Consider the following 16,013-nt stretch of genomic DNA (forward strand, 5'->3'; position numbering starts at 1 on the left):
TAGTCCTCCTTATATTTATAAGGGTATAGTCTACTATATTAATAATAATTAGATTAACTCTTAGAATATATATATTATCTACTATATTATAGTAATATTTAGTCTATAAGAAGACTTTTACTTATAGTAGTGTTTTTAGTACTTCTCTAAGATAGAAAGATACTAGGAGTAGTAACTATATACTAGAGAGATGCTAAAAGAGGTAGGGGTATAGGGGTTTTTACTTGGAATTTTAGGGTTTTCCCCTATATCTAGTAGTCTATATACCATAGAAGGACCGAAGGCTCTTACGAGCTCGTCGGAGTAATATACATACTTGTATACATCTAGGTAGCAGCCTGTCACGGGCCCGATGGGTAAATTGTATGAGGCAGAGAACGTCCTGGCTAAGTTTAGGTTGGTACCTGTTAGTACGGTTGGTACAGTAGGGATGTAGGTACGGTGCCAAATGCCGTGCTCGCGCTACCCGAATACTAACCAATTAACTACTAACTATTTAACTACTTCCTTACCTAACATGTCTGGTAGCTAAGAAAGTGGGGGATAAAAAAAGATGGCCGGTACACGCAGAAGGCTCAGTTCAACGCAATCTCGATAAAAGTATATATGAATGAGTTGAACTAGCTAAAAAAGTCCATCAATATATGTCGAACCTCGAAAGGGAAGATGTACCTATTGTTCTGTGCGTCCTGAGTGTCAACACTGGCGATCTTTTTGGTCCCCCTGGGAAGAAGGGGGGGGGGGAGGGCAAGGGTTGTGTGTGTGGGCTGTGCCAGTGGTGGGCGATATGTAATCATTTATTATCGGGACCTATGGGCTTTCGTGGCTCGAACTATCAGCACGGCGCTCATACAACTGTCAAGTCGTGGCTTCGTCTGACACCGCCGCGTAGCAGACTTTGCGCGACTTCTGATCAACGGCCTTCGATAAAAGCGGCTACAAAAGCCTGGAGAGTCTGGTGACCGCCATACGAAACCTGCTCTGCCCGCCAAGGATTCACCCAAGAGGCGTGCCATTGTGCGCCTCTACTCCGCCAGCACATCCCGTCACACGCCACCGTCGCTTTAACGGCTGCCAGAATAACTGTTCAGATCATTCGTCATTTACCTATCTGAATCTCAATTTCCCGAGCATTCACTCCACGGCATCAACCGGCATTCTAGATTGCCTTCATGTGCGTTGTCAGCTTTCAGCCCCGACCGAAAAACACCGCAACGAACTAGGTCCGGGCTGTGACCGATTATATCCGCATTTGAGAAGAGGATCAGGGCTCAGATGCAGTCACGATGGAAGGATACTACCCTCCCAATCATCTCCCTCCTCGGGAGCAGCAAAGGCAGCAGCAAAACAATCCGAACCAGCAGCAGCAGCAGCAGCAGCAGCAGCAGCAGCAGCAACAAATGCCACCGGGTATGCCGCGCTCCAACACATTCAACAACCAGATGATGGGCAACCCCACACTACTGCAGCGCCGCGCGAGCGCTTCTATTGGCTTTGCGCCACAACAGTTGTCGGATGCGGTAGATGCCAGACGACTGTCGTTGGCGGCAGACAGAGTAGCTATGAATCCGCCACCAGCAACTGGGTCTAGCAACTTCATGGGATTTCAGCCTTCACCGCAACAGCTCAACAACTTCTCCATGCTGGATGCTTCCAATATGGGCAACATCATAGCTGATGGTAATAGCTTCCCGGGTATCTCGCCCGATGCCATGGGTAACCTGGTATCTGCTCAATTTGCCAATATAAATATGGGAGCAATGTTCTCCAACGCTGATCCGGGCTCGAGTGCAGTACTCGAAGGCCAGATTTCACCAAACGCTATGCAGCTTTCCATTACCTCTAACGAGACCATGCAATTCAACAACGGTACGCAATATAACGCTTTCACGAACCCACAGGACAATACAGTTCCAGCTCCTCAGCAAATGAACCAAGCCAAAACTGCCCAGGATCCATCTCATGATGCAAGGACTGGCGCGTCGGCCCCTGCTGTCGATCAAGCGATACAATCGCTTCCCCGTCATGAATTATCCGCCGGCTCCGCTGTTTCGCCCGCCCAAGAAATGGCTCCATCCACAGGAGCTACTCAGCCAAGCACTTCATCTGTCGCCACGACCCCGAACGCTACAGCAAATCTCAAGGAGCCCCGTGAAAAATCGATCTACTCTAAGAGTGGCTTTGATATGCTCAAGGCTCTCTGGCTCGTTGCGTCCAGGAAGAACCCCAAGATCCATCTAGGAGCAGTTGACATGTCGTGCGCATTTGTTGTGTGCGACGTATCCATGAATGACTGCCCAATCATATATGTCTCTGATAACTTTCAAAACTTGACTGGATACAGTAGCCACGATATTGTTGGTCAAAACTGCCGTTTCCTTCAAGCCCCTGATGGGAAAGTCGAAGCCGGGACCAAACGCGAGTTTGTTGACAATGGTACAGTCTTCAATCTGAAGAAAATGATACAAGAGAGACAAGAGGTTCAACAAAGTCTCATCAACTACCGCAAGGGTGGCAAGCCGTTCCTGAACCTTCTTACGATGATCCCAATACCCTGGGATACAGATGAGGTCCGCTATTTCATTGGCTTTCAAATTGATTTGGTTGAGTGTCCTGACGCCATTGCCGGGTCTGAATTTGGTGGCGTTGCCGTTAATTACAAGCACAGCGATATTGGTCAGTATATTTGGACGCCGCCATCCTCTGCGTTCTGGGAGGCCGACAACGGCCAGACTTTGGGTGTCGATGATGTGTCAACCATTTTGCAACAGTTTAATGCGAAGGGTATCGCATCAGATTGGCATCGACAGTCTTGGGACAAGATGCTTCTCGAGAACTGTGACGATGTCATTCAGGTCCTTTCGTTGAAAGGCCTCTTTTTATATCTCTCCCCAGCCTGCAAACGCGTCCTTGAATATGACGCCGCAGAACTGGTTGGTAACTCGCTATCATCTATTTGCCATCCTTCTGATATTGTTCCTGTTACACGAGAACTCAAAGATGCGACGACTGGAGATCAAGTCAATATTGTTTTCAGGATCCGAAGAAAGCAGAGCGGGTACACATGGTTCGAGAGCCATGGGTCCCTGTACGTTGAGCAAGGTAAAGGCCGCAAATGTATAATACTTGTCGGCAGGAAACGACCTGTCTTCTCCATCAGTCGTCGGAATATTGAATCCAATGGCGGCATCGGAGATAGCGAGATGTGGACCAAACTTTCAACTTCTGGCACCTTTCTTTACGTATCATCGAACGTGCGGTCCCTTCTTGACTTGCAGCCGGAATCACTTGTCGCCACAAGCATTCAAGAGTTGATGCGCAAAGATTCGAGACCCGAGTTCGGCCGCACTTTGGAAAAGGCGCGACGTGGTAAGATCGTGACATGCAAACATGAGGTCCTGAACAGGCGAGGCCAGGGCCTCCAAGCTCAAACTACACTCTATCCTGGAGATGCTATTGAGGGACAGAAGCCATCTTTCTTACTTGCACAGACGAAGCTGTTGAAAGCATCGTCAAGAACGTTGGCACCAGCCACTTCAACAGCGGGTTCTAACGCCAGTAGATCCGTACATGGCCAGATATCTCAGCCCGCAGGAGGTGGTTTGGGACACGGAAATCAGGAGGAAGCACTTGCATCCGACGATAATATATTTGACGAGCTGAGGACAACAAAATGTTCCAGTTGGCAGTTCGAGCTGCGTCAAATGGAGAAAGTGAACAGAATCCTAGCCGAAGAACTCGGTGGCCTCTTGTCAAGCAAGAAAAAAAGAAAAAGGCGCAAGGGAGTTGGTAATGTGATTCGAGATTGTGCCAATTGTCATACGCGCAATACGCCAGAATGGCGTAGGGGACCAAGTGGCCAACGAGATCTTTGCAACAGCTGTGGGTTGCGCTGGGCTAAGCAAGTAAGTCACTCACGAGCCCGATGCAGGTAATGAACTAATCAGCTTTGTTTTAGATGGGCAGAGTTTCACCGCGCAACTCAGTGCGCAATGGCGATACCCAAAGTGGGAAGTCTGCTTCGCCAATACACTCGTCGCCGATGCACAAGGAGGTGCCTGCAAGCGCCAACACACCCGATCACCAAGTAAAGAGATCGGCGACAACTGATGTACCCGCCACTGTAGATGCCATATCTCCCCCTACCACTAATCAGCAAGCAACTCGCGCCGCCAGTGCCGGCACTGTGATGGCGTCAATTCAGGAAGAGCGTGAAACGAGCTTACCTTGAACTTGAACAGACGTCGTCGGCGACGACCAATGTTTCACGAAAGTATTGTCGTGTCTTTGTTTGGACTATTCTGTCGGCGCACGACATCCGATACACGAGTCGTCTTTATCCCCTTCTTCCGTTTTATTTCTTCTCGCTGTTTAATGCTGCTGGGAGCTTCGACTTCGTGGTCACTGTCTCAGCGTTTTTAATGCTCATTCGGAAGCGGTTCTGACCAATTGACTTGACTGGTGCCTCAACCACGTTGGCTTCGCTTTATCGGTGGGCTGAAGACACCCTCGGCGGCAGTGAATCTTCTTCAACGGCTCTACAACACGATTGCCACTGCTTCCATATTTGATGGAATGCCGTTCTACTATTCTGTGTTGGCACACGAGAATGACAAATCTTTATCTTATCGTCGGCGCAAAACCCTTGATATTGGCAAAAGGTGCGCGGGATTGTTCTGATCTGCATTATTCTGAGAACTGTGCGTCTTTTCGGTTTCTCCTCTGGATCTCTCACCCTCCGTCATAGGGCGTTTGTTTGCTTTGCCAGCCACCACCCGAAGCCACTGCTCTACAAGCGAAGGCTGCCCGCGAAGAAACAACGGAGGCTGCTGTGTCATCTTCTTGCCCGTTCCTTCGTTGCTTTACTCTAAACGGTTCGCGAAAGCCGGCTGCTAAAAATCTGCAGGAGATGAAGCAGGCGATGCACCTTATATTAAATGAATCAATTCACCTGCTGAAGTGAGCTGTGTGTATATGGCCCTTGAGAGCATTCAATAAATCATCACCCCAAATTTCTAGTCTAGTAGCGCAATCAAACAATCACCTCACGACCGCTGCAGTACCATACACTACCTGCGGTCACAACTCGTCCTTGGTGTGAGGACGTTCCTCAAAGTTCCGACTCTTGGTGTTCCTTTCCAGATTTGTTCGTCGTTCATCCTCGTCGGGGCTCTTCGCCGCCTTGACGCGCTGAGCGAACGCCGCAATCTCGTCGTCGTACTTGGTCCATTCGGGAACTTGCCGGCGAGCACGATCGAGCTTGGGCTCCTTTGTCTCGGGGTTGTTGCAGAGATCAATGGTTCGCGCCTTGCCTTGGCTCTCGTCGCTGCACCACGTCTCACACCACAGCCATTCCTGAGGCAGGCTGTGAATCGGTAGCTGGAACTGCATGTGGTTGGGCAAATCTTGATCCAGGTTCGCCAAGCTGTTCGGGTCGGCAGAGAGAGCTTGATACTGCTGTCGAAGGCGGTCTCCAGCGGCGATTTCGCGGAAGCGTCGCAAATCGACAACGTAGAGAGCAGAAATGTGGTAGGGGCGACCACGAAGGTAGTTTGCCCAGTAACCCTGCTTCCAGAAGCGAAATCCTTCCATCTCAGTCCGGGAGTCGCACATGGGAGTGAATCCGTACGGGGCTCCCTCAAGATCAAGCTTGACCAGATCCATCATATCTGTTCGTATAATTTGATCCGCATCCACGAAGATAACCTTGTCAATAGAAAGGGGGAACAGGACATCCAAAAAAAGAATCTTGTAGCCCCAAATTTCTCGCTGTTTCTCTTTTTGGTGTCGGAGCCAGTGTGGCCATTTGTATGTCACCATTTCATACTTGAAGCCGTACTCCTCAGCGAGGTGAGGAATAAACTCCTTGAATGATGGCGACAGAAATTGCTCGATAAACCAGAATTTGACGGTATGTTTTGTGTGGCGCATGACAGAGACCATCATAATGTTGAGCATGCGCTCGTATAAGTGGCCACTCGCAACGGAAAAAATGTTGATTTCAGCGTGTTGCAAATTTGCGGTGGACTTCTTGCCCAAGACGTTGCCCAAGAAACTCTCTGCGAGTTTGAAGCCTTTCGAAACTATGTTCTCAGTCACTTGGTCGGCTTGTTCAAGCACATCTACCTCTTCCATGCCTGGCTTGCGAAGGAGTCGAGGATAAAGCGTTGTTCCTTGAAAGTCGAGTAGGGCTAGAGACGTGCCTTCATCGCCCGGAACAGCCGCCCAACCCTGTGCGCCGACACTCTCAATCTCGAATGTCTCCGCACTTCGGCCCTCCTTTAGGTGAATATTGTATATGCCCGGATTTGCTTGGAATTGGAAGAATCCAAGGTTTGCCATGACGATTGTGTCCGTCATGTGCGGCTCACTCTCGGTTCCCAAGACAAGTTGGGCGCCTCGAGGAGGGCTGGACTTTCCTTCTCTGGAGTGACCTTGAATAAGAATGTGTTCAAGCTCATAACTGGCGTCGATGTCGGAGTTTATTGAAGATAGCTTGATATTGTCCAAGTCGTGCATAGACTCTTTAGCTGCTACTAACCAAGCAGGGGGTACATCCATTCCAAGTGTAAGAAGAGCTTCCGAAGGAAGTCCACTGAAAATAGCCTGTCCGGTTCTAATAGCGCCACCATCATCGAAAGAGGGCTTTGATTCTAGAACGTAACGGAAGAATCGCTTTATGGGAAGCTCCTCAAGCTTCTCCTTGGGGTTCAGAAACAACTTGAGATGCACGCCGTCAAGTTCAGACAAGACTTTGAGGAGAGGTGCCCATCGCTGAGCTTGCTCACTCAAAGGATTGAGCAAAGCAACGAGGTGGATGCTAGCAGTTTTCGCGTCGCCAACTTCAATTGTTGTGTGCTTCGCATCCCATTTTCTGTAGATCATGGTCCGAGCAGATGAAGATGATTCAAATATACCTTCCGGTAAGTTGGAAATGGTTGATAGAGCGGCAATAGACGTCAGTTTGGCGGCAGAAATAGGTCCAGAAATCCTATTGCCTAGACCGAGATCGTCGAGGGCCTCAAAAACAGGGAGAATCCGACTTTTGCGCTCAAAAGCCAAGAGCTGTACAAAGTCATCCTCGGTAAATATATGCTCTGGTGCAATTGGGCCAATCATGCGCCCATTTAGAATTACACAGCTGCTGCCTGGCTGTATTTTTGCGTAGGATAGGAATCGCTTCAGGGCAACGGCATATGCACCAGTCGAGGAACTCGCCTCCGCCTCTCGCACTATTTTCTCAACTTCTTCGCTCATGCCAAGACCGAGAAGACTAGCTTCAGCCCTCGAAGACTTGCTGAGGTCCGAAGCCCTTTCTGTAGTGGCAGGGTTGTGGATAATGTCAAGTCGCACGCCCGGCCTACTCTGCTTGAATTTGAGGGCTGATATGAGAAGCTGCACGCCGCGCGAAGTCATCGCATCAGTGATAACGGTTACGGCAGCCCATGATTCCCTTTCTGTTTGGGGGTCACAGTTTCGCACCGGAATGATGCCGAACAGGTCCTTGTGGTCTCCATATAGCTTGCTGACATCTAGAACTCGAAGAGGATGGGCATCATCGATAGATACATACTCATTGCGGCGAAGTAATGCGCCTTCCAAAAAGATACCTGGGACCCAGACATCATCACTGATGACACCATGGTATATGCCTCTCTGGATTGTTTGAAGATCTTCTGAGACTTGCATACTCATCCTTTGTAACCAGTTCGCAACACGAGGCGTTGAAACTCCATTAACGAAGAATATTGGCGAGGAGTTGTCTGAGGCTTTGAGTCTAGAAATCCATCGGCCAGCCATTTCTAGTCGTGAGTTGAAATCATCATTCTCCATGACTTCGAGAAATTTTATTGGGTGATTTCCAGCGACTGGCGTCAGGCCATTGATGATCTGAGAAAATTTGGCTTCACCTAGGGCTGTGTTGGGCTCTTCACCAACGCTCTCGATATAATTCCGAAGTGATTCGAAGCCATACGTTCTTATCAAATGATATACAATTTTCGCTAGGTTTGAAGATTCTGGGCTTGATGCGGCAGGCACAATACCGAAGCGAATCGGTATCCCACGGCCAATAAGTGCCATTAATTGACCCAAAATTGTCAGGTCGTCCGCATCCGAGGGGTCAATGGCAGTAACAACGTTGAATATGTTCCTGGCGATCGGTGGGATCTGTCCTGGAAACGTGCGTTGGAGCAGCTGCGCATGATTAGTTAAGAACTGACACACATTCGCATGCAAGCAAAACTAACAGAGCTCAAATCGTCCGGGTATTGGTCATAGCGGTCATCATTTTCCAGATCATTCAACCAAATGATCGCCTGACCATCCTCTGGTTTGTCGGTCCAGTCGAATCTCATTGTTCCTCCCGCATCTGACTGCGTTGCTGCGATGCTTTCATGTCCGAGCAGTGATATGGCTTCGTCTCCGTTTAACCCCAGATTGCGAACGGCATCGATGAGCTTTCGCTCATCACGAAGCATCTCAACGAGGGCGAACGGTTCGATTTGGCGTTCTATGAGTTGTAACCCATTCATCCACAACGCATTTATTCCTCTTGGTACACGCTGAATATGGCCTCGCTGGTATTCTTCGGAAAAGTTTGCCGACACATTGTGCGCCGAGATTGATGCAGAAAATTTGGGGAAGTCCTGCATCAGTTTGACGAGAGTCTCGAAAGGAGTTTTGCTACTTTGAATGAACGAGGAGGATTTCATACCGAGAGTTGCTAGCTCCGAGGTTGAAAGCGGGCGGAGGTCTGTCAACTCTTGTTCCTCAAATATAGCCTCTGTATCCAAGGGCTTCTGTGCTTTTGCATCACTTTGCGACGCCCTATCATCTATGACGATATAATCAGTTCTTTTCAGTGCTAGTTCGACCCCAAAGCCGCTGACATGCAACGCCTTATTGCTAGCATTTATTGGACGTCGGTATCGTACGCGGTAGTTGTATTCGCCGGCTTCAGCAGCAATCCGGAGCGGCGCGTGAAACTTTCTGAAGTGAGGAGATGCAGGATCCACATATAGAACTACATGTTTGCCAGCACCAATGGAGCGGTCGAACGGTAAAGCAGTTATATTCCTAGACATGTTGGGTAAGCAAATGGATAGCCTTGGTCAGAAGCACGTAGTGGTAAGTGGTCATACGGGTCGAGCAGCCCATTCCTTACGGCGGCGTCCAATTGCGGAGTACAGTACTGATTTCCTTCCAAAAGAACCCACGCCTCGCAGGAAAGATCTATCTCTGCGATCGCGACGGCTGTATCATAATATTGATAATGTGCTTCAATTCTTGGGGCGGAAGAGCGTAGAGAGAGTCCAAGGTTGAATGTGGACAGCGCCTCTGGGCTGCTAATGTGGCCATCATCCCGGACAACGCTAATAAACTCATTGTAAAGCTCAGCTTCGGTGGATGATCTGGAGAATTGCCCGCCAGCGATTCGATCGAGTAGGGGAAAGTAGGCAGAAGAGTTCTCGGCCGTCGCAGTTTCACTAGCACATTGTTAGCAGTTGAATATCGAGGAAAGAACAATTGAATCGCCATACAGTAGTTCAAGTAGATATGGCCCGCTATTAAAAGCCGCTTGCATACGAACGTTGACAGCTGGTGAAGCAGACACCTGTGATGAAGCCAACAATGCAACAAGCAGCCCACTTCCAAGACGGATGGCCATCCTGGGGCACCTAGTACAGTGATTCTAGAGTTCAGAGGATTCTAATCGTCAAAATTGGGACTTTAAATCAGCCACGGTAGCACAGCTTTCAGTACAACACCTTATCTTCCCGTGTAAATAGTCGGCAGCCGTCGCCGGAAGCTCGTCCTCTTGACACCGTCGCAAGAAGGCTCCCTAGAAAGGGTTTAGCGCCTGGTTGCTATCCACCAACTTCCAGACGCGATAGGTGTGGCAGAATTGTTTGGCAGCGGGGTCTTATTATTAGTAACTCTTGACTTGCTCACTGGGCGGTGTGTGCTGCTGGTCGGCGGAACATTGTTGCGGGGCAATTCAACCAACCAGCCCACAAATGGAGATGGACACGAAGCTCTATTGTCAAGGAGGCGCAACTGTATGCCACTACACCACCATTTACAACACTTATCGACGCTGAGTGGTTGGCCAGCCTGCACTTGCAGTAACTACCAGGCGACCTGAATCAAGTAGTCTTCTGTATCGATATTCTGGCTGGCGTCGTTCAGTTTTGACTCGTACACGAAGCTGCGACTTCAATCCCCCGCCACAATGTCGTCCTCCCCTAATATGTTAACCAAGGTGCGCGAACTATCAGTTGTAGCGATCTGATCACCTCACACTGACGATTTCCTAGTTCGAGTCAAAATCTTCCAGGGCGAAAGGTCTTGCCTTTCATCCCAAGAGGTACGTTCGTTCGCGCGACGACTATTTCGTACAGAGCTAATAGCGCCCACCTAGACCGTGGATCCTCGTCACACTCCATTCATCCACCATCCAACTCTGGGATTATCGTATGGGTACTCTGATTGATAGATTCGAAGAGCACGATGGCCCAGTCCGTGGCGTCGACTTTCACAAAACCCAACCTCTCTTTGTGTCCGGCGGTGACGATTACAAGATCAAGGTGTGGTCATACCAAACAAGACGATGCCTCTTCACTCTCAATGGCCACTTGGATTACGTTCGTACCGTGTTCTTTCACCACGAGCTTCCTTGGATCATTTCTTCATCGGATGATCAGACAATTCGAATCTGGAACTGGCAGAACCGCTCGCTAAGTACGGAACGTCTGTCGCTGAAATCTGCAATTCGGACTGACCATTCTTAACAGTCTGCACTATGACCGGACACAATCACTACACCATGTGCGCCCAATTTCATCCGAAAGAAGATCTCGTCGTATCCGCCTCCCTCGATCAAACTGTCCGTGTCTGGGATATTTCCGGGCTTCGAAAGAAGCACTCCGCCCCTACGTCCATGAGCTTCGAGGACCAGGTCGCTCGCTCCAACCAGAACCAAACTGATATGTTTGGAAACACTGATGCTGTCGTCAAATTCGTCTTGGAGGGCCACGATCGCGGTGTCAACTGGGTTGCTTTCCATCCTCATATGCCCTTGATCGTTTCAGCTGGTGATGATCGGCTGGTAAAGCTTTGGCGCATGAGCGAAACCAAGGCTTGGGAGGTGGACACTTGCCGAGGACACTTTCAAAACGCAGAGGGATGCTTGTTTCACCCTCATCAAGACTTGATTCTCTCGACAGGTGGCGACAAGACTATCCGGGTGTGGGATTTGAACAAGAGAACGGCGGTACAAACATTCAAGCGCGAGAATGACAGGTTCTGGGTAATCGCCGCACATCCACAAATTAACTTATTCGCCGCTGGTCATGATAATGGTGTTATGGTCTTCAAGTTGGAGCGTGAGCGACCTGCCTCTGCTGTTCACCAGAATGCACTTTTTTTCCTAAGCAAGGAGAAGCTCGTCAAGTCGTATGATTTCCAGAAGAACATTGAGAGCCCGACTCTTCTCTCCTTGAAGAAGCTGGGCAGTGCGTGGGTTGCGCCTCGAACTCTGTCATATAACCCCGCTGAGAGGTCTGTCCTCGTAACGACTTCTGCCGATGACGGCTCATATGAGCTTGTCAATCTTCCAAAGGAAGGCAGTGGTAACATTGAGCCCACTGAATCCAAACGTGGTCCTGGAAGTTCGGCCATATTTGTGGCCAGAAACAGATTTGCTGTTCTCAATCTCTCCACCCAGACCATCGAAATCAAGGACCTATCAAACACAACGACGCGGTCTTTTAAAGCGCCATCCGGCACTACTGATATTTATTTTGGTGGCACAGGCAACTTGCTCATTATTACCGCTACTGCCGTTCATCTCTACGACATTCAACAGAAGAAGAGCACAGCTGAGCTTGTAGTCAACGGTGTGAAGTACGTGGTCTGGTCCAACGACGGTCTATATGCAGCGCTTCTCAGCAAGCACAATGTTACCATTGTCACCAAGACGCTTGAGCAAGTGAGCACGCTGCATGAAACTATCAGAATCAAGAGCGCGACTTGGGACGATGCTGGTGTGCTTCTGTACTCCACCTTGAATCACGTGAAGTACACCCTTCTCAACGGTGATAACGGCATCGTCAGAACGCTGGATCAAACCGTATATCTTGTCCGTGTCAAGGGACGCAATGTCTACTGCCTGGACAGGTCTGCAAAGCCGCGCATCCTCCAGATTGACCCCACAGAATATCGTTTCAAACTCGCGCTGGTTAAGCGCAATTATGAGGAAATGCTTCACATCATCCGCAATTCTAGTCTCGTCGGTCAATCTATCATCTCATATCTTCAACAGAAGGGGTACCCCGATATTGCTCTGCAATTTGTTCAAGACCCTACCACCAGATTTGATCTCGCGATCGAATGCGGCAACTTGGATGTTGCGGTAGAAATGGCCAAAGAAATTGACAAGCCCAAATTCTGGAACAGACTCAGTATTGAGGCTTTGTCCCATGGCAACCACCAAGTCGTTGAAATGTGCTACCAAAAATTGAAGCAGTTCGACAAGCTGTCTTTTCTTTACCTGGCTACCGGGGATCATTCTAAGCTTTCGCGTATGGCTAAGATTGCTGAGCACCGTGGCGACTTCACTGCTCGATTTCACAATGCTCTGTACCTGGGTGATGTCAAGGATCGTATCCAAATTTTCAAGGAAATTGATCTTTGTATGTGGACTTGTCTTGGAGATATTCACGCTGTTGCTGACTCAGGAAATAGACCCCCTGGCCTACATGGCTGCCAAGTCCCATGGTCTTGAGGAAGAATGTCAGGCCATTCTAGAGGCCACTGGAATCACGGAAGACCAACTAACGGTGCCCACTCTTGGGAAACCTTTTGCTTCACCTAAGCCTATTGTACCGACCTTCAAGCAGAACTGGCCTACGAAGTTTACATCTCAGTCATTCTTTGAAAAGGCACTTCTCGGCCAAGTGGAAGGTCTTTCCCTCGAAGACAATACTGATGCTGCGGCCGGGTTTGAAGACGCTATGGAAGACGGCGGCGCGTCGGCTCACGGAGCGGCCACTGTAGATGACGATGATGAAGATGTCGCCGGCTGGGATATGGGCGATGAAGACCTACCCGAGGCTGACAGCGACTTCGTGAATGTGGATACCGCCGATGCTGGAGGCGCCGGCAGCAGCGAAGCTGATCTGTGGGCTCGCAACTCGCCCCTTGCGGTAGACCATATTGCTGGCGGTTCCTTTGAGACAGCCATGCAGCTGCTAAACCGCCAGGTTGGTGCGGTCAGCTTTGCTGCGTTGAAACCTCGTTTTTTGGAGGTCTACAAGGCATCCAGAACCTTTCTTCCCGCGTCCGCCGGTTTGCCACCTCTTATTAACTACATACGCCGCACAATCGATGAAAGTGATCTTCGCCAGGTACTTCCTATCGTTCCTCGAGATCTCGAATATCTCGCTGCCAATGAGCTGCAGCGCGGGTACGATTCCATGAAGACGAACAATTTGGAAAATGGTGTCAAGATCTTCAAGGGCATCTTGCACACAATTCTCGTGAACGCCGTATCAAGTGAAGGCGAGGTTGCCGAGGCTAAGAAGCTCATTACTTCAGCCAGCGAGTACGCTGTCGCTATGAGCATTGAGCTCGCTCGAAGACAATTAGGCGCAGCAGATGTCGTAGCAGGTGATGTCGAAAAGCTGAAGCGAAGCCTTGAACTCTCGGCATACTTCACGATACCAAAGATCGAGGTTCCCCATAGGCAACTCGCTCTGCTCAGCGCCATGCAACTGGCAAGCAGAAATAGAAACTACAATAGTGCTCTGAGCTTTGCCAACCGCATCATTGCGAATGGTGGCGCTAGCAAAATTGTAGATGCGGTATGTACATTGTTCGTTAGCAACGAGACAGATGCTAACGCGAAACACTTGTAGGCGAAGAAGGCCAAGGCAGCATGTGAGCGCAGTCCTAACGATGCTATTGAAATCGAGTTCGATCAATTCGCCGAGTTCGAGGTTTGCGCGGCCAGCTTTACACCGATTTATAGCGGAACATCGTACGAAGAGTGCGCTTTTGACGGATCTAAGTATCATTCCAAATACAAGGGCACTTTGTGCAAGGTTTGCGAGGTTTGTGAGGTTGGTAAGCATGGAAGCGGGCTGCGGCTAGTTGCATAGACATATAGATGGAGAAGTTGCTTGAAGGTCAGTAACGAGATAATTCGGTCACGACCAGTAGAAACGTTACGCTGGGCTATCTTGATTCTATACTCAGAGTTGGGAACGTGGAATGTTTAACAAAAAGAAAAAGAAAAAGAAATGTGAGCAAAAGAAAAAAAAAGTGTGAGCCTAGCTTATAGCAAAGGCATGAAAAAAGTCATGATAATCTACAGCACGATGTCTGAGCTGGCCAGGAGTACAGAGTCTAGTGTTTAGTAGTACATTGGTGTCGTTTGCATGCTCATGCGATGGCCTCTATTTTAAACTATAGTTTCCAGCTCCCGAGCGTATCCCAGCGTGTTTTCGATGACCATTAGGCTCACATCCTTGTTCTGTACAGATTCCTCACCACCATCAGTGGTCTTACGGGGAAAGTAAATGTGGCCATCGCGGACGATCCAGCCACGGTGTTGGGCGAACTGAACGACGTCGCCTTCGGAGTCAAGGAAGAGAAGTGATTTGGTCGAGCTTATGGGCAGGCTGAGATATGCACGTTCGCTACTGCTGGCGATCTCGGAGCGAATCTGGTTTTCGAGAATCTAAAGTAAAGTTAGTTTGCGCACGAGTCAAAGTTCAAATGCTGGAGAATTCTCTATGGCAGCAGGGGGTGGCACATACCTCCGAAAATACGCTGTATTCGTCACAGGGAACCTCGCTGCTCTTCATAGCCTTCCACACGCGATCATAGCTGCCCTCCATCAGCCAGCGCTCGAGCCGGATGGGATAACCCAAGTAGCGGTCGCCCTCGACGTCACCCGCGGTGCCGCCGCCGTCCCTGTTGGCGAGGCTCTCGAGGTCAGAGTGGAACTCGGCGTAGCGGCCCTGGGTGAGGAGTAGCACCAGGCCGAGGCCGGTGACCTTGTTGCGCTCGGGCAGGTTGGGCGGGAGCCGCGCCGAGGGCAGCTCGTAAAAGGGCTGTAGTTGCTGGACGTAGCGGGTGAAGGCGTCGGGATTGCGAGCGCGGATAGCGAAGAGCGCTCCCTGTTCGTACGTCTCGCGAGCGAGGGCGAGGAGCGACGACGAAAGTTTCGGCGAGGGCGTGAGCGCGTGCAGGCGCAGAAGGGCGAGCTTGGCCTTGGAGAGCAGCTTGTTTGCCTCGTCATAACTCATCGACGGTGAGTGCTTGAGCTGGCCCAGCAACTGAGTGAGGGCTCGTTCCGCCATGTATTTTGTTTTCTTTGGGTTCAAAAAGAGCGTATGCTAAGGCAATCGATGGGCGGCAGGAGAAGAAAGGTTGGTGTTGATGAATCAAGCGGCACAGTGATTACTTTCGATGGTTTGATTCGATGGCGCTTGCTTAGGTCGAAGGCCAGGCTGACAGCTGGTGACGTGGGGCGGCGCATCGGCGGACAGGTCTGCTGTATTATGTAAGCACTGCGAATGACTGGGTAAGTGCAGCTAGATTATTGAAGTGTCTGTAAACAACTCATCTGTTTCCTCTCTTTTCTCGATTTGTGTGTTGGAAGTGGACCTCGACGTTCCCCGAATTCTCCTCATGATAGACTTGTGTGTTGCGCCGTCATGCGACGCTGGGATGCCCATTGCACGGGCGAGTGCTTTTGATGGGAGGAGTCTGTTGCCATTTGCCACGGTTTTTAGGCCATGATTCCGAGACTAATTCTCAGTCCCTCGTGAGACTACCCCACGGTAGGATTTCTTAGCTTTTTATATAGAAAAGTTACTTAATATACTATCTATACTTAATATCCTAGAAGATAGTATTCTTAATATCTAATTATATTATATTTAAAGCTAAATATTCTATTACTTTTATTAATAATAAAAAAGACTTTATAATAAAAGATCTTT

The 16,013-nt window shown here is 49.5% G+C and overlaps 4 protein-coding genes across 4 annotated transcripts; 2 read left to right on the top strand and 2 right to left on the bottom strand.

The window, feature by feature from the left end:
- Positions 1-1,286: 1,286 nt before the first annotated feature.
- On the top strand, positions 1,287-4,231 carry BBA_10271 (white-collar 1; the record flags this gene model as incomplete). The annotated part of the gene is made up of 2 exons (XM_008605368.1): positions 1,287-3,905; positions 3,959-4,231. 2 exons carry the CDS (start codon positions 1,287-1,289, stop codon positions 4,229-4,231), a joined length of 2,892 nt encoding a protein of 963 aa, XP_008603590.1.
- Positions 4,232-5,079: 848 nt separating this feature from the next.
- On the bottom strand, positions 5,080-9,670 carry BBA_10272 (UDP-glucose:glycoprotein glucosyltransferase; the record flags this gene model as incomplete). Its single annotated transcript, XM_008605369.1, has 4 exons — positions 5,080-8,196; positions 8,250-9,078; positions 9,144-9,488; positions 9,543-9,670. The coding sequence occupies 4 exons, from the start codon at positions 9,668-9,670 to the stop codon at positions 5,080-5,082; spliced, it is 4,419 nt and encodes a 1,472-aa protein (XP_008603591.1).
- A 564-nt stretch (positions 9,671-10,234) lies between these two features.
- On the top strand, positions 10,235-14,162 carry BBA_10273 (coatomer WD associated region; the record flags this gene model as incomplete). The annotated part of the gene is made up of 6 exons (XM_008605370.1): positions 10,235-10,264; positions 10,320-10,369; positions 10,424-10,743; positions 10,797-12,695; positions 12,748-13,865; positions 13,920-14,162. 6 exons carry the CDS (start codon positions 10,235-10,237, stop codon positions 14,160-14,162), a joined length of 3,660 nt encoding a protein of 1,219 aa, XP_008603592.1.
- A 302-nt stretch (positions 14,163-14,464) lies between these two features.
- Positions 14,465-15,368, bottom strand: BBA_10274 (26S proteasome regulatory subunit rpn12; the record flags this gene model as incomplete). The annotated part of the gene is made up of 2 exons (XM_008605371.1): positions 14,465-14,743; positions 14,823-15,368. The coding sequence occupies 2 exons, from the start codon at positions 15,366-15,368 to the stop codon at positions 14,465-14,467; spliced, it is 825 nt and encodes a 274-aa protein (XP_008603593.1).
- Positions 15,369-16,013: the final 645 nt, after the last annotated feature.

Source organism: Beauveria bassiana (genome assembly GCF_000280675.1).
Source record: "Beauveria bassiana ARSEF 2860 unplaced genomic scaffold BBA_S00113, whole genome shotgun sequence".
In the NCBI taxonomy this organism is placed as follows: Eukaryota; Fungi; Ascomycota; class Sordariomycetes; order Hypocreales; family Cordycipitaceae; genus Beauveria; species Beauveria bassiana.